The sequence below is a fragment of the Chiloscyllium plagiosum genome, chromosome 26, assembly GCF_004010195.1.
Source record: "Chiloscyllium plagiosum isolate BGI_BamShark_2017 chromosome 26, ASM401019v2, whole genome shotgun sequence".
Taxonomy (NCBI): domain Eukaryota; kingdom Metazoa; phylum Chordata; class Chondrichthyes; order Orectolobiformes; family Hemiscylliidae; genus Chiloscyllium; species Chiloscyllium plagiosum.
The window spans coordinates 8,343,360-8,366,385 of NC_057735.1; the positions used below are offsets into that span (position 1 = coordinate 8,343,360).

At 44.1% G+C, this 23,026-nt stretch overlaps 1 protein-coding gene across 3 annotated transcripts in view; it reads left to right on the plus strand.

The window, feature by feature from the left end:
- LOC122563062 (transcription factor SOX-13-like) overlaps nucleotides 1-23,026 on the plus strand; it is a 180,029-nt gene that overhangs the window by 109,744 nt on the left and 47,259 nt on the right. For 2 of the 3 annotated variants that reach the window (XM_043716425.1, XM_043716424.1), the window contains 3 exons: nucleotides 8,628-8,853; nucleotides 15,707-15,809; nucleotides 21,870-21,956. In XM_043716425.1, the coding sequence (XP_043572360.1) occupies nucleotides 8,629-8,853; nucleotides 15,707-15,809; nucleotides 21,870-21,956 (415 nt within the window). In that variant the 5' untranslated portion in view covers nucleotide 8,628. Of the gene's footprint in view, nucleotides 1-7,061; nucleotides 7,769-8,627; nucleotides 8,854-15,706; nucleotides 15,810-21,869; nucleotides 21,957-23,026 lie in introns of those variants that run through there. The other variant, XM_043716426.1, reaches the window with a different exon arrangement.

A 23,026-nucleotide genomic window follows, 5' to 3' on the forward strand; every position in this document is an offset into this window, starting at 1 on the left:
CTCTCTTTCCCCCTGGTTTTCTCCTCTGTAGGCAAGGATAGACTGACTGCTTGCTCTTTGAAATAGATTTTCAGAATATTGATGAGTTTCTTACTGAGTGCACAGAACAGACCCTCTGTTTCAGCACATTTTCTGAAGACCCTCTTCTCTTGCTTCAGTGACTGTGCCTGCCTGATTGACCTGCATTGAATGGAAATTCTGGGTACGAGAGTGTGTTTTCTTGCCAAATTCCCCTCCTGTTCTTTGTGCACACTGAACAAAACAAGGGATTGATAGCTTATTGTCAATCCAAGGCTTTCATTACAAAGCTCATATGTTGGGTTCAGAGGCCATATTTTCACTAATATGGTCACCACTACCTTATTTCTTAGAGTAGGCACCTTAAGTTCCAGATGTCAGTTTTGTCGCAAGAAATATTGAGCTTGTATTTGGAATCTTGATCTGACAGTCCCAGAGCAGCAGCTCATTTAAAAAAAAACAAATTGGCTCGTAAAGTTTTATCTTAGCAACTTCGAAAATTTGTCAAATGTTTCTAAGCTGTTTGCAGAATCCATATTGTTTTATAGACACAAAAGGAGCCATTTTATGAACGATAAGGTCCCACAAACAGCATTGAGGTTATTGAGCAGTTGAAAGGTTTACATAGTGTTGGTGAACTGAGGACTGGGAGATGAAGTTGGGTCGCAGGGGGAGGAAGAATGAGTTTTCCCAGAAAATGTTGACACCACTCACAGCAAGAAAATGGAGCCTTGACTTTATGGTTCCATTTAAAGTGTGGAGTTAAACAAACTTAACTTCAATCATGTGCACTAGAGTTTGGTATCAAAACTTGGTTTCTGCCTGGCTTCCTTCTCTTTCCTCTTGGCTTACTGTGCCCTTGTTTAGGAGAGCCTGGTTATTTCCAATGGCTGGTTTGCGATGTCAAATGATGCCAACAGTGTGGGTTCAATTCCCACACTAATTGGGGCTACCATGATGGACTTCTCAACCTCTCCCCTCACCTGAGGCGTGGTGACCCTCAGGTTAAATCACCACCAGTCTCTCTCTGTGTTTCTTTCTCTCCGTCTCTCTGTCACTGTCTCTGTATCTCTCTCTGTCTCTGTCTCTCTCTTTTTTCTCTTTCTCCCTTTCTGTCTCGCTCTCTCTGTCTCTCTTTCTGTGTGTCTCTCTCTCTCGCTTGCGCTCTCTCTCTCTCTCTCTCTGTATGTGTCTCAATCTCTCTGTGTGGGTGTGTCTTTCTCTCTGTGTCTGTGTGTCTCTTTCTGACTCTCTCTCTTTCTCTCAAATGAGAGAATGACTTTATTCTCTGGTAAGATTATGGCTGCATTATGTTAATGTCTTCTCCCAAATAAGACTGCCTACAGAGCAGAATAGGATTTAAAGAGATGAAGATGGAGCTTGTAGTGTATTGGTCTGAACACTTCAGCACAAAAGCCCAGAGTGATGTTGCACTGCTGTAGTGAGGGAGGTGTTATCTTTCGATGAGATGCTGAACCAAGGTCTAATGTCTTCTCTGGGGTGGATGTAAATGATCCCAAAGAGAAACAGGTGAGTTATCCTCAAGATTCTGGTGAAAATTTAAGCACTCGATCCACATAACTAAAAACAGATATTCTGATCACCATGCCATTGGTATTGTGGGATGTTGCTATGTGTGTATTAGCTCCAGTATTTCTTACAACAGTGACCACGCTTTTCAAAAGCATACCAGCAGCAGCAGTTTTGATGATGTGAGAAGTGCTGTATAACTGCAAGCCATTCTTTGTGTGAACACAGACACATTGGGACAGGAGCATTACGTAAACACATTCTTGTTGCTTTCCTCAGCTTTTTCACTTCCAACTTCAAACAGAGCCATCTTCAGAGACAATAGTGATTGTCTTTTGTCCATCAGCCAAGCAAGCGATCTCATTAAATAATGACTGGGAGATGCTGAGAGGTGTGATGGAGTGTGGGACAGTGGAATTGCTCAGTGAGGCTGAAGCATTCATAACAGCCTTTGGCCAGGTGTGCCAAGTTGATCCATTTTTGCCTCCTTCAGTGGTCTCCAGCATCACAGATAGCAGTCTTCAGTCAATTCATTTCAAGTGACGTTGAGAAACAATTGGAGGCACTGAATAATGCAAGGGCGATGGGCCCTGACAACATTCTGACAATAGTTCTGAAGACTTGTGCTCCAGAAGTTGCCACTCCTCCAGCCAAGCTCTGCCGGTACAGTTACAATACTGGCATCAACCCAACAGTGTAGAAATTTGTTGGAAAAGCTCAGCAGGCCTGGCAACATTGATAAAGTGAAATCTGTTAACGTTTTAGGTCCGGTGACCTTTCCTCAGAATCGTCTGAGGAGGGTCACTGGACCTGAAATGTCAACTCTGATTTCTCTTCACAGATGCTGCCAGACCTGATGAGCTTTTCTAGCAGCTTCTGTCTTTGTTTCTGGTTTGCAGCATCTGCAATGCTTTCGGTTTTTAATGTGGATGTTTGCCTCAGTATGTCCAATCCATACCAAAGCAAGATAAATCCAACCCGCCCAATTACTGGCTCATCGGTCTACTCTCGATCATCGGTAAAGTAGATGAAGATGTCCTCAATAGTGCTGTCAAGCAGCACTTGCTTAGCAATAATTTGCTCAGGTTTGGGTTCTGCCAAAGTTATCCAGCTTCTGATCTCCGTACAGCTTTAATCCAATCATGGCTAAAAGAGCTGATTTCCTGAGTGACTCTCAGGATATCAGGGCTGCTTTGAGCGAATGTGGTATCCAGCAAAATTGAGATCAACGGGAACCATGGGTAAATATCTCTGCTGGTTGGATCATAGGAAGATAGTTTTGCGGTTGGTGAAGGTCACTCATCTCAGCTCAGTCCACCTCTGCAGCAGTTCCTCGGGATTGATGTTTTCTAAACAACTTATTAAGAGATATTATTTTGATCCTTGAAGAAGGTGGAACTTGAACCCAGGCCTTCTGAGTCAGAGATAGGGTTGCTATCAATGGTTGTATCTAGGCCCAGTCCCTTTCAGCTGAATTGTCAATGGCTTCCCCTCCATCATAAGGTCAAGTTTCCCTCCCAAGTCACTCACCAGCCTGACTCAGAAATATATTGCCATTCCTTCACTGTCGCTGGTCAAAATCCTGGAATTCCTTTCCTAAAACATTGTGAGCGTACCTACAGTACATGGACTGCAGTGGTTCAAGAAGACAACTCACCACCCCCTTCTCAACGGCAACTAAGGATGGGCGATAAATTCTGGCCAAATTATGAATGAATAAATATTTAGGGGATTGAATTGGAGATGTTGGGGCAGTTTTCAGGAAATATCATTATTTTCTCATTATGAGGGGCATGGATAGGGTAAATAGGCAAAGTCTTTTCCCTGGGGTTGGGGAGTCCAGAACTAGAGGGCATAGGTTTAGGGCGAGTGGGGAAAGATATAAAAGAAACCTAAAGGGCAACTTTTTCATGCAGAGGGTAGTATGGATATGGAATGAGCTGCCAGAGGAAGTGGAGGAGGCTGGTACAATTGCAACATTTAAGAGGCATTTGGATGGGTATATGAATAGGAAGGCTTTGGAGGGATATGGGCCGGGTGCTGGCAGGTGGGACTAGATTGGGTTGGGATATCTGGTCGGCATGGACGGGTTGGACCGAAGGGTCTGTTTCCATGTTGTACATCTCTTATAAGTCTATGACTTGCTGGGGCCCTGGTCAAGGGTAAGCTTCATTGTTTTTTTTTGAAAGCTCTGAGTGACCATTGCCCTTGGTGTTCTTGAATTTCTCTGCCCCAGGAAACAAGTTCCCAACTCTGTTCAGAGCACTCCTCCACTTACATTGGAGGCAGTCCAGAGAAGGTTTGCTAGCCTGATACCAGGTATGGCTGGATAGTCTTATGAGGAGACATTGGGTACAATGGGCTTGTACATGTTGGAGCTTAGAAGCATGAAAGGCGATCTTTTTTGAACCTTGCAAGATTATTCATCAGTCGAAAAGTGTGGCGCTGAAAAAGCCTAGCAGGTCAGGCAGCAATCGATGAGCAGGAGAGTTGACGTTTAAACTCTGATCTCCAGCATCTGCAGTCCTCACTTTCTCTCAAGATTCTTCACCAACTTGACAGGTTAGATGGATTAGGAGAAAGTGAGCACTGCAGATGCTGGAGATCAGAGTTGAGAGTGTGGTGCTGGAAAAGCACAGCAGGTCAGGTAGCATCTGAGGAGCAGGAGATGCATTGGCCAGAGGGAATAACTGCAGAATGAGGGGTTGCCCATTTAAGACTGAGATGAGGAGGAACTTCTTCTCCGAGGAATCTGAGGAATTTGTTATCGCGGAGGCCTGGAGAACCCAGGTCATTAAATGTATTCAAGGCTGAAACAGACACATTTTTATAGAGTAAGAGAATTGAGGGGTCTGAGGAATAGGCAGGAAAATGGCATTGAGGATTATCAGATCAAACCTGATCTCATTGACTAGCAGAGCTGACTCAATGGGCTGAATGGCCTATTTCTGCTCCTACATCTTAGTGTTAAGGGAATAGTCCTGTTTGAAATCTCAATTCTTCCCTTTTGCCTTAACTGCAGAGCTCGGTATTTGCCTGATCATTATGATGATACCAGTGGGACAGCTCCGTTTCCCACACACATTGCTTTTATTAGCTCTGTGAGGGAGGTTGCTAATTATTGTGGTTTGGGCCCTTCCTTCACTCACGACTGGTTTTAATGCAGGCTAATTCCATGTGGTACGTTTGCAGCGTTAACGGACAGAATTGTAATTCCCTCACTCCAGCCTGAATTCCGGTCCATTCCCATCCAATCTGTCAGCCATCACTGGCAGTGTGCTTGTGTGTCTCCTGTCAGAGCTCATTTTCAATCTGATCGTGTTGTCAAGAAACAGTTGGAGCCACTGGATACTGCAAAGGCTGTGAACCCTGACAACATTCCGGCAATAGTACTGAAGACTTGTGTTCCAGAATTTGCTGTTTGCCGAGTGCAGTGGAGGAGAAAGTAAGGACTGCAGGTGCTGGAGATCAGAATCCAAGAGTGTAGTGCTGGAAAAGCACAGTTGGTCAGGCAGCATCCGAGGAGCAGGAGAGTTGACATTTCGAGTATTCCTAATGAAGGGCTTATGCCTGAAACGTCAATTCTCCTGCTCCTCGGATGCTGCCTGACCGGCTGTGCTTTTCCAGCACCACACGCTTCATCTCTTCCAGTGCAGTTACACCACCGGCATCTACCCAACAATTGGAAAATTTGCCCAGGTATGTCCTGAACACAAAAAGCAAGACAAATCCAGCCCGACCAATTACCGAACAATTTTCATTGTCCATGGAATTAACGTAACTTGGTTGGCTGAGAACTTGCGACTGCTTCTGTTGGCACCATATGGGCACTTGATTCACCTTGCTGAAAAATGTCTGAATTGTGGTCACCCACATTCACTCCTCAGCCACATGTCCAGCTGTCCAGAGTGACCACACACACACCAAGGCTGGAATCGTTGTCGTGGTAACCTCAGCCAGATGGGCTGCCTTACACAAAGTATTAAAGTATCCTACCATTCTCGAGAAATCTAAAAGCCTTGTGCAATGGCTGTCCTACTTCAGTGATGTAGAGTCTGATTTTCACTTTGCATCTCTTTTGTAAATGGGTTCGGTGCTGTTAGGTTGCTATGCAAACTGCATTGTGGTGGTGCTTTTGAATTTGTAATGGTAATTGCCAAAAGAACTATTGGCATCCCCATGCTTTTTCTTACATTTTCCAGTGTGAGAGGGCAAATCTGGGTCACTTACCCTTCACTCTTTCTCCTGGCTGCTGGAATTAACTGCAATGGATGTTTTTGTTTTGTTTAAACATTTGATTTAGATACCTTACCAAGTTTTTGTGTGTTGACCCAGGTCCCTTGCAGTCTTCAGTTAGAGTCAAACCCTGCTCCGGGGGTTAAGTTTCAGTCTGAGTTACGTTCTTGAGTGCAGCACTAACAGAGTGCTGCACTGTTCGAGGTTCCTTGGTTGGATGGAATGACCTTCGAGTGGTTATTAAAGATCCTACAGCTGCCTTCACAGGAAGATGAATGGTGTGTTGCTTTAGTTGTAGAGGGATTAACGTAAATGAGTGTAGAGAGATCATACTACAATTATACAGCACATTCATGAGGCCACACCTGGAGAATTGTGTGCAGTTTTGGTCTCCTTACCCCAGATATGGACATACTTGCCCTGGAGGGCTTCAACAAAAGTTCACCAGCCACTTTCCTGGAAGGGCCTTAAGACATTCCTGGAGGAATTAAGTAGACTTTAAACTGAAGGGAACTATAGAATTAATGAGACGTGATCTAGCTGAAACATTTAAAGGGACCTGACAGCATAGACAATGTTTCCTTGTCTGCAGAATGGAGACCATTAGGTCACATTCTCAAAATAAGGGGTCAGCTATTTTGGAGAGTAGAGGAGAAATCTTTCCACTAAAAGGGTGGCAAGTTTTTGGAATTTGCAGGTTCAGAGACTGGGAGCCACTCAGTCACCGACTGTAGGCAAAGCATTCACCAATAGAGTTTAGATTTCCTACAATATGGAAACAGGCCCTTTGGCCCAACAAGTCCACACTGACCCGCCAAAGAGCAACCCACCCACACCCATTCCCCCACCCTGTATTTACCCCTAACTAATGCACCTAACACTATGGGCAATTTAGCATGGCCAATTCACCTGACCTGCACATCTTTGGACTGTGGGATGAAACCGGAGCAAACCCACGCAGACACAGGGAGAATGTCCAAACTTCACACAGACAGTTACCCTAGGCAGGAATTGAACCCGGGTCCCTGGCGCTGTGAGAACCATCGTGCCGCCCCAATTCTGAAGCATTACGTAGGTTAGTTGAGTGGGACCATGGAGTTGAGGTGGAGGTAATCTTGTTGATTGAAGAAGCAGGCTTCCTTAGCAACTATTTGTTCCTCCACAAACATAACTGAAGCAGATTCATGTTGGTTTATCTAACTGTTGCTTGCAGGGCGACTGTGTGGCATTTAGCTGCTCATTTCTTTAACCACTCCAGGTTAGTCCTTCACCTATCTGTGAGGTCCTGATGAAGGCTTTAATATGGAGTCTCAATGTGTTAAGCCATCAATTAATAATTTTTTATGAAAATTGGATGAGTGAGGGATTTTGCAGCCAAATGTCTCTCCAATTTTGGTTTTAGAAACAGCCCAGCATTGGCAACAGCAGCCTGCATTTATATAGCACCATTTTCTTTTAAACAAAGCAAGCCATCCAAGGCACATCGCAAGCGACTGTCAGGCGAATGTTCATACCAAGCCACCCAAGAAGATAACTGGAACAGGCAAAAGGGGTTCTGAGGTTTTAAAGCAAGGGGGGAGGCATGGGGAAGATCCACAGGCAGAAGTGATTCTCAAGATCTCCATAGAGCCGAAACTGTGGGGGAAGCTTTCAAAATGGAGCTTTAATTATTAAAAAGGGGACTGGGCTTACGGTGTGTTGAGGAGTTGCAATTTATGTAGTTCCGTAATCCTGAATACTCGCCGAGACGTTATGAAGCAATGAAAGAGTTAATGGTTGCCTTCAATTCTGTGATTACTGTTGAGTCACACAAGAGCTTAAATTAAAACTCGTATTAACTCGATCACAGATTAAATCCAGTCCAGTGGACAAAGAAATCTGTTGAAAGGAAACGAGATATGATGAAATCCAAACAGGAGGCTTTGGAACGGGAAGGAAAGAGAGATAAACCTGTTCCCTGAAAGCAGGAATGACGGAACAAATAGTATGCTATTGTCCTCTTGTCACATTTCCCTTTTGTTTGATTCCTTTTGTCTTGAGGCCCATTGTTGCACTTCCTCTCGTCCCCAGTTCACTCCATTCTCTTTCCATTACAAAACACATTCTGTTGTTTCACTACCTTTTTTGTTTGGAGCTGCCCTAACCGCCACTTCACCGAGAAGTGTTTGACTTGTAGGTGGAATTATTTGAGTTACTTTTTGTTTGCAGCAAATATTACAGTCGTCAGAAATCTCTCTGCATGTCCATTTTCCACGCACTGCTCCTGATCTCCCACTGCTCCCCAACCCCCACCCCCGACTCTCCACGCACCATTCATTCTGGGTGAATCACGTGGGCTCTCTCTCTCTCTCTCTCTCTCTCTCTCTCTCTTATCTGTGAAGAGATGAATCCAATATTCGCTTTTGTTGAGTGCAGAATGGGCTTGTGTGTGCCTGACAAAAAATCCATTTTGTTCTCTGTCTGCTGGACAGCTACTCGCTTACAGAAAACCTTGTCTCCGAGAGATTTGTGGCAATGCCTGTGGAGTCAGAGAAAGAAGCATTTTCTTGCCTTAGCTGTTGGGGTTTGTAGAGATTTCGAGGCAAGTGTCCTTGGTGCACCACTTTGGAGACAGTTGTTCCTAATGCATGGGGTGAATTCCTTAAATTAAAGCCCTTTTTCTCCCCTCTCTGTTCACATGGTTAGACATGTGATAGCTCCCTGCTCCCACCTCCTCAGACTCCATCACTTGTTTAACTTTTCATTACTTTCTTTTGCAGGGGGTTGAGTTTTGATTTAAAAGTGAACGCGTGTTAAATTTTCTGCTTTTACTCTCTTCTCGCCCACCCCTCCATGCCTCACAGAATGTCCACACGGCAGCTGGCTTCTTGTTGTATGGACGTGAATGGTGACGTAATCATGGTCCATGACCAGGTGAAAGTGGAGGAGGTGGAGGAGGAACGGAGTGGTTACGGGTCACTCAGTATGTCATTTCCCAGCAATCCTCACTCCGACAGGCTCCCGAGCAAGGCAGCGCCCGGGAGAGATACCTCGGACTTCAAGAGGTCAGGGGTCGTGAAGCAAACGCACGTAAGTGAGCCCGCGGCTTCTCGTCGAATCCAACTCAGTGACAGGAGTTGACTCCAAGTGAGGTCCATCTTTCCTCACCTGTGAATGAGCATCTGGTAAACGTCCAGAAACCAGAGGGTTTGGTCAGATTCCCATAACTTACAGGCTGTCGCTGATGCATTCATGATCAAAAGGAAGAAGCTGGAAGGAGAGACTACATACATACTGCCCAGTCATAGAGTCATAGAGATGTATAGCACGGAAACAGACCCTTCGGTCCAACTCATCCATGCCAACCAGATATCCTAACCTAATCTCGTCCCATTTGCCAGTACTTGGGGCCAATATCTCTCTAAACCCTTCCATTCATATACCCATCCAGATGTGATTCAAATGTTGTCATTGTACCAGTCTCCACCACTTCCTCTGCCAGCCTATTCAGTCTCTCCCTATAGCTCAAATCGTTCAACCCTGGCAACATCCTTGTAAATCTTTTCTGAACTCTTTACAGTTTCACAACATCATCCTTCTGATAGGAGGGAGACCAGAATTGCACGCAATATTCCAAAAGTGACCTAACCAATGTCCTGTACAGCTGCAACATGACCTCCTAACTCCTGTACTCAATACTCTGACCAATATTCTTGCTGTCCCACCCAGTACCTCCATATGCTTTGTAATTCCAGAGTCTATTGAGTGGGGAGACAGGGGGGTGAATCATAGAATCCCCACAGGCCGTTCCACCCATCAAGTCCACACTAACCCTCTGAAGATCATCCTACCCAGACCCACTCTTCCCACCTGCACAACCCTATCCCTATTACCCCACATTTCCCATGGCTAACCCACCTAGCCTACACATCACTAAACACTATGGGCAATTTAAAATGGCCAATCCACCCTAACCTACATATCTTTAGACTGTGGGAGAATCTGGAGACACTGGAGGAAACCCATGCAGACATGGGGAGAATGTGCAAACTCCTCATACTGCTGTGAGGCAGAAGTGCTAACCACTAATCATTATGCCGTTGTGGCACTGAGTCATTGTGCCGTCCTGCCTCAAAATGTCTCTTATAAGTAGAGGCAATGCCATAGGTGGAAATATAAGTTTGCAAAATACACCACTGAAATGGGCCATTCAGCCTAACTGCTTCATGGTACTGTTCATGCTGAAGCAAGTCTCAATTCCATTGAATTGAAGTCAAATCTTCAATTTCATTCTCCCTTAACATATTTGTCAAGTTTGCCCGTAATGCCCCTGTACTATTTGACTCACCCATTCCTTGTGGGAGCAAGTTCCACATTTCTCAGTGTTCTGGGCAAAGAGATATCTCCTGAACTGTTTGATTTATTAGTGACATGTTATATTTATGTTCCCTTGTTCTAACATCGGTCATAAGTGGAAACATATCTTGAATTTCTATCAAACCATTTCATATCTTAGAGACCTCTCTATTGGGTCACTTTTCAGTTTCATTGTTTTCTTATGACAAAAAGCCCAACATATCCAATCTTCCTTGATACCGCTCAGTTCTGGCCTTATTCTAAGAAATAGTGTTTGCACCATTTCCAGTGTCTTTATGCTGTTCTTACAACATGGAGATTAATGTGCCTCAGAGTACTTAAAGTATATTCCAGAAAAGATTCACATTAAAAAATTAGAGCCATAGAGATGTACAGCATGGAAACAGACCCTTCGGTCCAACCCGTCCATGCTGACCAGATATCCCAACCCAATCTAGTCCCACCTGCCAGCACCCGGCCCATATCCGTCCAAACCCTTCCTATTCATATACCATCCTCTGCGTGAAAAAGTTGCCCCTTTAGGTCTCTTTTATATCTTTTCCCCCTCACCCTAAACCTATGCCCTCGAGTTCTGGACTCCCCCACCCCAGGAAATAGACTTTGTCCATTTATCCTATCCATGCCCCTCATGATTTTATAAACCTCGATAAGGTCAGCCCTCAGCCGCCAACGCTCCAGGGAAAACAGCCCCAGCCTGTTCAGCTTCACTGTATAGCTCAAATCCTCCAACCCTGGCAACATCCTTGTAAATCTTTTCTGAACCCTTTCGAGTTTCACAACATCTTTCCGATAGGAAGGAGACCAGAATTGCACGCAATATTCCAACAGTGGCCTAACCAATGTCCTGTACAGCTGCAACATGACCTCCCAATCCTGTACTCAATACTCTCACCAATAAAGGAAAGCATACCAAACGCCTTCTTCATTATCCTATCAACCTGCGACTCCACTTTCAAGGAGCTATGAACCTGCACTCCAAGGTCTCTTTGTTCGGCAACACTCCCTAAGACCTTACCATTAAGTGTATAAGTCCTGCAAAGATTTGCTTTCCCAAAATCCCGCATCTCGCATTTTTCTGAATTAAACTCCATCTGCCATGTCTCAGCCCATTGGCCCATCTGATCAAGATCCTGTTGTAATCTGCGTTAACCTTCTTTGCTGTCCACTACATCTCCAATTTTGGTGTCATCTGCAAACTTACTAACTTACTACAAACTTATGCTCACCTCCAAACCATTTATATAAATGGCGAAAAAAAGTGGACCCAGCACGATCCTTGTGGTACTCCACTGATCACAGGCTTCCAGTCTGAAAAATAACCTTCCACCACCACCCTCTGTCTTCTACCTTTGAGCCAATTCTGTATCCAAATGGCTAGTTCCCCCTGTAATCTGTGATATCTAACCTTACTAACCAGTTTCCCATGGAGGAAATACCGTACATTCATTGAGCTGCACCAATGGAGAGAAAGCAGGGTAGGCCTTTGAGGTCAATGACATTTCATTACTGTTTACCTTCCTTGTGTACTGTGTCTGATACGTAAAATATCATTATCACTTTATCTCATGTTGTCTATCACATCTGGGGAATAGTATTGATCAGAACCTCAACAGAACCTCAACTGCATAAATACAATGGGTATAAGAGCAAGTCAGTGACTGAGAATCCTTCACTGAATAAATCTCCTTGTCATTCCCCAAAGCCACTTCACAAGGCACAAGTCAGGAGTGTGTTGGAATGCTCCCCACTCGACTGGATTGGTGCAGCCCCAACAACACTCGAAGTTTCACATGTTCCAAGACAAATGTTTGATTGGCACCCCATCCACCACCTTCAACATTCACTCCCTCCATTAACAATGCATAGTGTCAGCAGTGTCTACCATCTACAAGATGCATTGCAGCAACTCACCACTCACTCTTGAACAGTGACTGCATGGGAGAACCACCATCAGCTGCAGAGTCTCCTGCAACTACGACAGCATCCTGACGGCTTTGTCATTGCTGCAGGGCCAAAATCCTGGAACCCCTCCCCCCTCCCTAACAACATTGTGCGCGTGTGCATTACTGTATGGACTGCAATGGTTCAAGAAAGTGCCTCACCACCACCTTTTCAAAGGTGATTAGAGCCTAGCAGTAAATGCTAGTCTAGTCAGCAACACCCCCCATCTCATGAAAGAGTAAAGAAAAATTAGTTTTAGTTTGGTCAATACACTGGAACCATGACTTTGTTGTAAGTTGCCTGAAGATCTTATTTTGTGAATTGTCTTGCTGTTTCCTGGATGATTTAGAGATAGCTGAATGAGTATGACTTGCCTTGAGAAGGTGTCCATGTATCTTGATATATTAAATTCCCATTCTTTATACCCCCCAGTGACTTGTACCCTCTCAAGATTTGTGCATTCCCTGGAAATTGTCCATCAATGTGCATAATGTGAGAATAGCAGAGAATTTAGGTGGTTGTTTAAAGGAAATTCTTTTTTACTGATGAGCAGCTGAAGGTGTTAGTGGATCTTTGAAGCCCACTTGAATAGGTGTTTGTCACCGTGTACTGACTCTCTAATGCAATTAATGGGTGAGTTAAACAGGCCATGTATTGGGAGGTGATGAAGGGAGTTACAGAAATATGTAGAGAGCAAGGTGGGAGAGATTAAATGATAGAATGGTGGCACAAGGCAAAGGAATGAGTCACATGAAGAGAGATAAATTAATCCATCCTTCCCCACCCCCTTTCACAGAGCTTCCCTTTTGTACTTTCTCACTTCTCCTTTCTACCCTTCCTCTGTATTTGCTGAAAACCACTTGCAACTCTAATTCCCTTTTGCTCTGGCAAAGGTTCATTGACCTGGGATGTTGGGCAGAATGTTATGAAGGCAATGGGGGTGTCAGTTGCAGCTGGAGAGCCAGAGAGACACCCCACCACCCCTCCCCCAACCCCAACACCCTCTGAAACAAAAAGGATCCAAGAACCCGAAGGCAGGGGGTCAAAAAGCCCAATCAGTAGCTGGCTGCTCCTCTGTACCCAGCAGCGCTGCTGGGGAGGTGGTGGCTGGTACTACAACCACCAGAAGTCTCAAACAGAGTGGGGGCCCAAGGCACAGGTGAGTGATGGTGTGGAGGGGGCAGCTGGGCAGAGGCGAGGAGAGAAGGACTTAGCAGCAAAGGAGGTTTAGTGGCTCTGAGCGGATCCTTCCCTTTGCATTGTCTTGTTCCTTGTTCAGGTGCCAGTGCTTTTGAAGGAGTGACCCCACCCTGAGATCCCACAAATAAACTCATCACACTCCCTACACAGACATCTGACACCTTCCAACGCGCTGCTGTGTTAATAAGAGAAGTAGCAGACTGAAGTCCCTTAAGAGGGCATTAAGTAACCACTTAAGGTACTAGTTATAGCATTACAATGGGCCATTCAGCCCAACTGCTTCATAGTGGTGTCTGTGCTCTCACAAACCTCCTCTTTGTTTAATGCTATCGACATGTCCTCCTCCTATTTCATTCTCCCTTACAGGTTTGAGAGTGTGGTCCTGGAAAAGCACAGCCAGTCAGGGAGCACTCAAGGAGCAGGAGAATCGACGTTTTTCAGGCATAAGCCTTTCATCAGGAAGGATTATGCCTGAAACAGTCGATTCCCCTGCTCCTCAGAGGCTGCCTGACCTGCAGTGCTTTTCCAGCACCAAACTCTTGCCTCTGAGCTCCAGCATTTGTGGTCCTCATTTTCTCTCTTCGAGGTTTGTCCTTCATGCAGCTGCACTGTTTGATTCAACTATTCCTTGTGCTGGCAAGCTTCACATTCCTATGCTCTGGGTAAAGAGCAATCTCCTGAACTCCCAGTCTGTTTATTAGTGACTTTATATCCCCTCTGTTGTAGTTTTTCCCATTTATTGAGGGACATCACCTTAACTTCTACCTAATCAAATCAGTTCGTATATTAAAGATTTCTATCAAGTCATATTTCGATTTTCATTTTTTAAAGACAGAAGTCCCAGTCTGTCCAATCTTTCCTGATATCTCTCAGTTCCAGCATCATGGTGAGAAATATTTTTTACACCATCTCCAGTGTCTCTGTTCTTTTTTAGAACATGGAGATTAATGGTATTAATACACCTCGAGTGAATTCCAGCAAGGTTCCAGAAATGATTCACTTAGATTTAAAATAAAACAACGCAGATGACGGAAGTCAGAAATAAAACAGGAAATGTTGTACACAAGTTAAGCTGTGACTGTGGACAGAGAAGCTAGTGGTTGTTAATTGCCCACTTAGGAGCCTCAATGGTCACTGGAATGCGAATTGTTTCCACAGACCTTCCTGCTATAGACTGCACGAAGTGCCATTTCAAATACCACCCTGCTCCCTCCCACCACCAAACTCCCTTGCTGGGAGCAGGGGAGGGGGGTTGCACACAAGAGTCCACACATTATCTCGGATGAAGTCATCTAGACTCGAAGCCTTAACTTACTCTCTCCACAGATGCTGCCTGACCCGCTGTGACTTCCAGCATGTTTTTATTTCCACCCATTAACTCTCCTTCTCTCTCTCCACGGATGTTACCTGACCTGCTGAACATTTTCTGATTGTGTACTAGCTGGATTACGCCTTTCCTGCTCATGAATAGGCCAGTTTGAAAGACAAAATGTGTACAAGCCTTTGCAGTGATTTAAAGGCCATGGTTCAGTAAAAACAATATCATTCTGTGTCCGTGGCTTTACTTTGAGGCAAAAATGCTTAATGCTTCGGTGAGTAATGTCGAATGCCCATAAAATTTTGTGAGGACTCTTTGGAATGAACAGCTTTCATGATTTTTTTTTTCTTCTGTTCACTGCTAAACGGCATCAATTTCACAAACCGTGGAATGTTGCATACTGTGGAAATTTGTTTGAAGTCCCCTCTATAATCAGGCAAGCTTTACCTTTTGGATGTAAAAATGTGTGATATTATGAAGGCAAAGAGCATTTTGACTTTTCAGCACATTATACGTGGATAACTAGACACTTCCTCTTTCTCTCTCTTCTCTCCCTTGCCCTCTCACTTACAATAGTCAAAATATTCTCGATCCTCAAGATTTTGTACTTCCAGAAAGAAGGTGCTGAGTCGAAAAGTGTGGTGCTGGAAAAGCACAGCAGGCCAGGCAGCATCCGAGAAGGAAGAGAGTTGACATTTCAGGACATTCCTGATGAAAGGCTTATGCCTGAAACATTGACTCTCCTGCTTTTCAGATGCTGTCTGACCTCCTGTGTTTATCCAGCACCACACTTTTCGACTCTGGTCCTCTCTTTCTCCATAGTGTCTCAGCCAAGTATGAGACTAATCTATTGGTAGTCTCATCAGTTAGTAACTGTTAGCATTTGGTTTCAGTGTCCTTTACTGTTGGTGAATATTATGTTTGTACAAAATTTAGGTGGGGGTGTGGGAAGAGAGCTTCAAATTGAATGTATTTTCCTTCCAACAATCACCTATGAATCTGTTTGCTGCTCTTGTTATTGGGAACTTGGTGTTGTATGTGTGTTGTACAGAACACTGTGTCTTGACAAGTGGAAACTAACTGAGTTTTTTTACATTTACAACCCAGGCTTCGTCTTCACCAAGGGAGGAGGGGCAACAGGATCACAGTAAATTCACAAATACCCTAAGCAACTTGGAAAGAATAGATTTTAGTAAGAATCTAACTGAAGGTGAGTATATCCACAACCAGAGACCAACAGCATGAGCTGGACAGCTGATCTAGATTTCACACCTGGGTTTAAAAACTGATTTGCATTGGGCTCCAGAGTTGCAGGAAAGATCATCTTTCTCTCTTTTCTTCCCTCCCTACTGCTTAAAGTGTTGCTTGATAGACACCAGAGACTAACAATTGGTGAGACAGTTCAGGCATATACATTTCTCATCAGAGTTTTGTTCCACCTGACATGTCGGAAAACTCTAAAACATCAATTACTCAGTTCCTATTTGTGTACATAATAAATATACATAAAAATCTACAGCCAGTTCTTACCCAATTACCCCTTAATTAACACTTAATCATTACCTGCTTCCTGGTTTGGTCTCTAGTAACCCTTACCAGACTCTATTGGATAATAACGTTACTTGCACAATTAATTGGTCCATAGACCAGAGCAGGTGTTTAACTCCAACATCTCTCACACTGCTGCTCTATAATCAATCATTAGGACACTGGCCTTGGATGATTGGTTACTCCTTCTTATTTTTTGTTCAGCCCTGTCCCTCATAACTGCCTAGAGATGGTTTGTAGAGAAATCCACAGCTAAGTCAGGCCAGGGTTACACCATCAGTTATAAACTTGGAGTGTAGAATCAGCTGGATAGATATTGGGAATAATGGCTGGAAAACTTAGGACTGTTCTCTTTGGAACTCAGTGTGTTACAAGCTGATGTAATAGAAGATTTCTAGATGAGAGCACTGGATAGGAGATAGAGAAAAGCGTTGAATAAGCTGGATCTATTTTCCCTGGAGCATCAGAGGCTAAGGGAGGTTTATAAAATCATGAGGGGCATGGATAGGGTGAATAGCCAAGGTCTTATCCCTATGGTAGGAGCATCCAAAACTGGAGAGCATAGGTTTAGGGCGAGAGGAGAAAGATTTAAAAGGGACCTAACTGGCAAATGCTTCACTCAGAGGGTGGTGCGTGTATGGGACAAGCTGCCAGAGGAAGTGTTGAAGGCTGGTACAATTACAACATTTAAAAACCATCTGGATGGGTATATGAATAGGAAGGGTATAGAGGAATATGGGCCAAATGCCAGCAAATGGGGGTAGATTGATTTAGGACATCTGGTTGTCATGGATGAGTTGGACCAAGGGGTCTGTGTCTGTGCTGTACATCTCTATGATTCTATTCCTTCCAGCAGAGGCTGTGAATGTAAAATTGCTGACAAAATATTTAGTTTTTGGAATGTGGAATACTTTACCTGGAAAAGCTAGTTTCATGAATAATTTCAATGGGTTGTCAGACAGGTCCTTGTCTGAGGGACTTTGTAAGGATGCAGACACAAGGCAGGGTGTGGAACTAAGCACATCAACTCTTTCAAAAAGTCAACACCAGCACACGATGCGATTAATGGATTAAGTTGTGAAGTTTTAATCTGAGGTTTATCAATGTTTGTTCTCAGGTAGTATTGAGAGACATGGGGCAGAGGCAAGGTATATAATGTTGAGCTGCAGAACAGCCGTGATTGGAGGTAGAACAACCATGAGGGATCAAATGGCCTCATCCTGTTTCTTATGTTATTTACTTGTCGTCACACGTCAGGGGAATACTGAAGGAATGACAGTGGAAAGTAAGCGATCTGTTTTTGAAGATAGACTGGCAGATCACCATGTGGCCCAAACATTTAATAACTTCAGAGAGGAAGAGAAAGGTAAAAAGCAGAGAGAGAGAGAGAGAAAAATATTACACACTGTCCAACATTCACTCCCTTGAGGTGCAATCATACTGTGTAACAGTAATACACCCAATTACCTTATATTTGATTTCCTTTACATTCGATCTGTAATTTGATCGAATTTAAAACATTTGCACAGATTATTGTGATTGTAATTGGAACAAAGATGCTATCATTGTGTTTTTGCTTCAAAGTGAGTTAATCCCCTTTATTTAGTTAGCAGCTGGAAGAAGTGACACACTCGCTCATGTTCTCTCACACTGCACGTTCAACCTGTTTGAATTAGACTGTAGTTCTAATTATTTTGGCAATGATGGCAGCTACATGTTCAACACCTCCATTGTAATAACCAGTGCTGTGATGGTGATAGGTTTACCTGCTATGTATTGCAAGCAGTTATTTCTAAGTCCATCATGTGATTGGTAAATCTGCCACCTCTTTTTTAAAATAATGTTGGTTCCGAAGACGAATCTTATTAAACTTGAAACATTGCTTTTGTTTCTCTTTTCACAAATGTTGCCAAATCAGCTGAGTTTCTCCAGCGCATTTTTCTGTTGTTTTTATTTCAAATTCCCAGCATCTGCAGTAAAAGCACTTTGGTTTGAATGTGGTTCAGACACAGTTCTCTGGCCTTTGAGTTCAAGACCTACTATAAGATTTTCAGAACACAAGCTGACACCAATGTACCATTCATACTGAAGGAGCGGGAGATTAATCTTAGGTGCTGTCTGCACTCCATAAAAGATCACACGTTACCGTTTCAAAGGAGAGTTAAGACCATAAGACATAGGAGCAGAAATTAGGCCATTCTGACCATTGCGTCTGCTCTGCCATTCAATCATGGCAGATACATTTCTCAACCCCATTATTCTGCTTTCTCCCTGTAACCCTTGATCCCCTTGATACTCAAGAACTTATCTATCTCAGTCTTAAATATACTCAATGACCCGGCCTCCACAGCTTTCTGTGGCAGTGAATTCTATAGATTCACCAATCACTGGCTCAAGAAGTTTCTCCTTATCTCCATTGTGAAAGAGTCTTCCCTTTTACCCTCAGACAATGCCCTCTGGTCCTAGTCTCTCCCACCAATCCCATATCCTAGCCAATATTTATTAAATCACAAAACCAGATTATCCAGCTATCCAAAGATGTGCAGGTTAGGTGAATTGGCAATGCTAAATTGCCCATCGAGTTCAGGGATGTGTAGGTTAGGTGCATTAGTCAGGGATAAATGTAGAGTAATAGGACAGGGAAGTGGGTCTGGGTGGGATACACTTTGGAGGGTCAGTGTGGACTTGTTGGGCCAAACAGCCTGTTTCCACACTACAGGGATTCTATTGTTGTTAATTGTATATTAATTATCATTAATTGCAGACAAGTAGTGGCCATTAACTGGGAATTCACTGGAGCCCCTCATTAATAGACTCAGATTAAAACTGTGAGTACTCACTTAGGAGGCACAAGTTTAGTAATGTGTAACTTTGTAAATAAATGTAAAAATGTGTGAAGATTGGCTCCATTTTGACCCTTCCCCTAGTTGCTTTTACCAATAGAACAATTACTTCATTGTGAGAGCTTGCTATATGCAAATTGACTCCAAAATGCTGAAGGCAGTTTGATGGGGACGTCATTCAGAAGAAAACAAAAAAATCCTGTAGTTATCTTGCATTTTCAACAACCTCACTGTAATAAAAAAAATCAATGAACTGCAGATGCTGGAAGTCAAAAAGCAAAACAAATTGCTGGAGAAGCTCAGCAGTCTGGCAGCATCTGTGGAGAGAAAGCAAAGTACTTTTAATTTCAAAAAATATACTGTACTCCTAAAATTTTTCTTTATATATAGTGCACAAAAGTCACAAATGTAGTTCGGTTCTGTACAGTAGCATATCAAGGAAACTAACAAACATTGGAGTTTAACTGTGCAAACAAACCAAAGACATCTCTTACACATACAAGACTATATTTACAAAGTTTCAGGTCAGAACTGATTGTTGCTGAGAAAAGGTTGGTATATATTGTGAAGATGGGGGAAGGAGGAGGAGTAAATGATAGATGTAGATGGAACCCAGAGAGAGAGAGAACAGCAATTGGCAGACAAAGGAAGGGGTAAAAGTCAGCCCTGGGGGAATCAATAGCTGGTACTGGGGACCAGGAGTGGCTGACCATAGGTATGTGTGGCAGCAATCCACGTGATGACAAGACCCGATGTGTGGGGATTGGGGTAAAGATGTGGGAGAAAGGTACTGAGGCCCTAAAATTGTCCAACTCGATATTGAACCCTGAAGGCTGCAGAGTCCCCTATGAGTCAAAGTGTGGCGCTGGAAAAGCACAGCAGGTCAGGCAGCATCCAAGGAACAGGAGAGTTGACATTTTGGTATAAGCCCTTCATCAGGGGTTATGCCTGAAACGTCGACTCTCCTGCTCCTCGGATGCTGCCTGACCTGGTGTGCTTTTCCAGTACCACAAACTTTTCGACTCTGACTCTCCAGCCCCTGCAGTCCTTGCTTTCTCCCAAGTGGAAAACTGCGGAGTTAGTGCTATCTGTTTTGTGGTTTAGTTATGTGTTCATGTGCCAGTTTAAATCAGGCTGAACAAGTTAATGGGTATCTGTCTGACCATTCTCTCCACTCACTTGCTCCCTTTATCTTTCATAGTTGTTTTTCTTTCCTACCATTATTTTGTCACCATAACAAAGACCTATGAACACTGACAGGTGTGGCACCTTCAGGGCAATTACTGAAGAATGCCAAGAACTTTACTCCAAGGCAGCGAGTACATATTGTTCTCTTATTCTGATTGTGCTGATTTTTGTGGTTGAGTCAGCATCTTTCTGTGCCTGCCTACCAGGTATATGTTCTTTTGACCCTTCCTTTACTGTTCATTCCAGTAGCCATCTGTCCAATTTCCCATCCGCTCACCTGTAATCCAATCTCTAGTTATCTAAGTGTTTCTGCATGTGACAATACAAACACTTTTGTGTCTATTAGCCTAGTGTTTGGCAAACCAGACACTTGCTGGAAGTAGGGAGTCCTGTGTGGTGCAGAGAAGAACATGGACAATAGGATCGGGAGTAGGCCATTCAGCTCTTTAAGCCTGCTCCACCATTTAACATGATGGCCAATCACCCAATGATTCCTGCTTTTGCCCACACTCTTTTATCCCTTTAGCCCTAAGAACATGGGAGAGTGGAGGGCCCCACATTGATGTTGTACTGCAAGGTGGTTGATTCAGATCCTGGTCCATTACAGTGAGGCCTTCACCATTACTGGGACCATTTTGACTTTGCCAAATGCACGAAACTCAATGCCACTGAAAGTCAAATGCCATTGTAATCTGGTAACAAGAGACCAGTGGGCCACTCCTGAGTAAGTAATGCACAGGTCTTTGTGCAGTGAATGAGATCAGTGAAGTGCAGTATCCCTTAGGAATTCCAGTGACTTTTAGCACATGTAGAATGACGTGTGCTTTATGATGCTGTGGTACTACTATTTCACATTACAAAGCCACAGGGAAGTTGATTTCCAAATGACAAATAATTTTTTTTATTAATAGCAGGTCTTTCTTTCTTAAACAATTGATACTGGACCAGAGGAAGGTAGAGAGCAATCCATTTCAGAGAAACCTGCTCAGTTGGTCCACTGGGGCCTCTGCTTTGAAAGGGGCCAGCTAATACCCCGGCAAATCCCAGTTTCTGTATTCTGCTTCTGCTCCTTGACAACATAATCCAGACCAGGAAACCTGCTGCAAAGCCCAGCTCCTATGCAATGCTCCCAGAGGATACTGTTGTGTCCAGGATCTCAAGAAGTGCTAAGTGTAATGAGCCCTGGCCCTCACCCAGAGTCGCTTCCTTTTAAAGTCCATAATTCCTTTATAATGGCCGACAGTAAGGCACTTGATTTGTCTACTGTTTTCCCCTCCTTCTTTACCAACAGCCCGGCCACTTATCCACGTCAGTCAATCTTTGTTACTGTTAGATTACATTACATTACAGTGTGGAAACGGCCCTTTGGCCCAACAAGTCCACACCGACCCGCCCATACCCCCACATTTACCCCTTACCTAACACTACGGGCTATTTAGCATGGCCAATTCACCTGACCTGCACATCTTTGGACTGTGGGAGGAAACCGGAGCACCCGGAGGAAACCCATGCAGACACGGGGAGAACGTGCAAACTCCACACAGTCAGTCGCCTGAGGCGGGAATTGAACCCGGGTCACCGGCGCTGTGAGGCAGCAGTGCTAACCACTGTGCCACCGTGCCGCCCTAATTGTTAATTGTATCCAAGGCTCCCAAGTAGTTTTGTCTAATTGTCATTCTGTCTTCCTGCAGTCATGCCGAGTATTGAGAAGCTGCTGTCCAGTGATTGGAAAGACAAGCTCCTGGAGAAATGCACCTTGAGCAGCAAGGACATCAAAGGTACAAGCACCAATAGTCTGCATTTGTGATAGGGCACTGCACGAGCTGTGGATGTTCCCTGCTTCCTGTGTCCAATCTGTTGAAGTCTGCCGTGTGCAATCATTCCAGTTGTTGGTGTTTGCAAATTCCTTTTCATCGGTAAACAATCGATAGAAAAAGGTAGTTTGATATGTTTCTGGAGGGCGCCACTCTCGGCTGGAGAGGGGGATCTGAGCATGTGCTCACTCAAACAAAGATGGCCATTCCGACAGTAAATTAGCGATACCACGTGGATACTCTGTCCTAAGAGGTTAGACTAGAATTCCTACAGTGTGGAAACAGGCCCTTAGAACATAAAACATAGAACATTACAGTGCAGTACAGGCCATTCGGCCCTCGATGTTGCACTGGCCTGTCATACCAATCTGAAGCCCATCTAACCTACACTATTCCATGTATGTCCATATGTTTGTCCAATGATGACTTAAATGTCCTTAAACTTGGCAAATCTACTACCGTTGCAGGCAAAGCTTTCCATACCCTTACTACTCTCTGAGTAAAGAAACTACCTCTGACATCTGTCCTATATCTATCACCCCTCAATTTAAAGCTATGCCCCCTCGTGCTCGCCGTCACCATTCTTGGAAAAAGGCTCTCCCTCTCTACCCTATCTAACCCTCTGATTATCTTATATGTCTCTATTACGTCACCTCTCCACCTTCTCTCTAACGAAAACAGCCTCAAGTCCCTCAGCCTTTCCTCGTAAGACCTTCCCTCCATACCAGGCAACATCCTAGTAAATCACCTCTGCACCCTTTCCAAGGCTTTCACATCCTTCTTATAATGCGGTGACTAGAACTTTACACAACACTCCAAGTGCGGCCGTACCAGAGCTTTGTACAGCTACAGCATAACCTCATGGTTCCGGAATTCGATCCCTCTATTTATAAAAGCTAAAACACTGTATGCCTTCTTTAACAACCTGTCAACCTGGATGGCAACTTTCAAGGATCTGTGTACCTGGACACCGAGATCTCTCTGCTCATCGACACTACCAAGAATCTTACCATTAGTCCAGTACTTTGCATTCC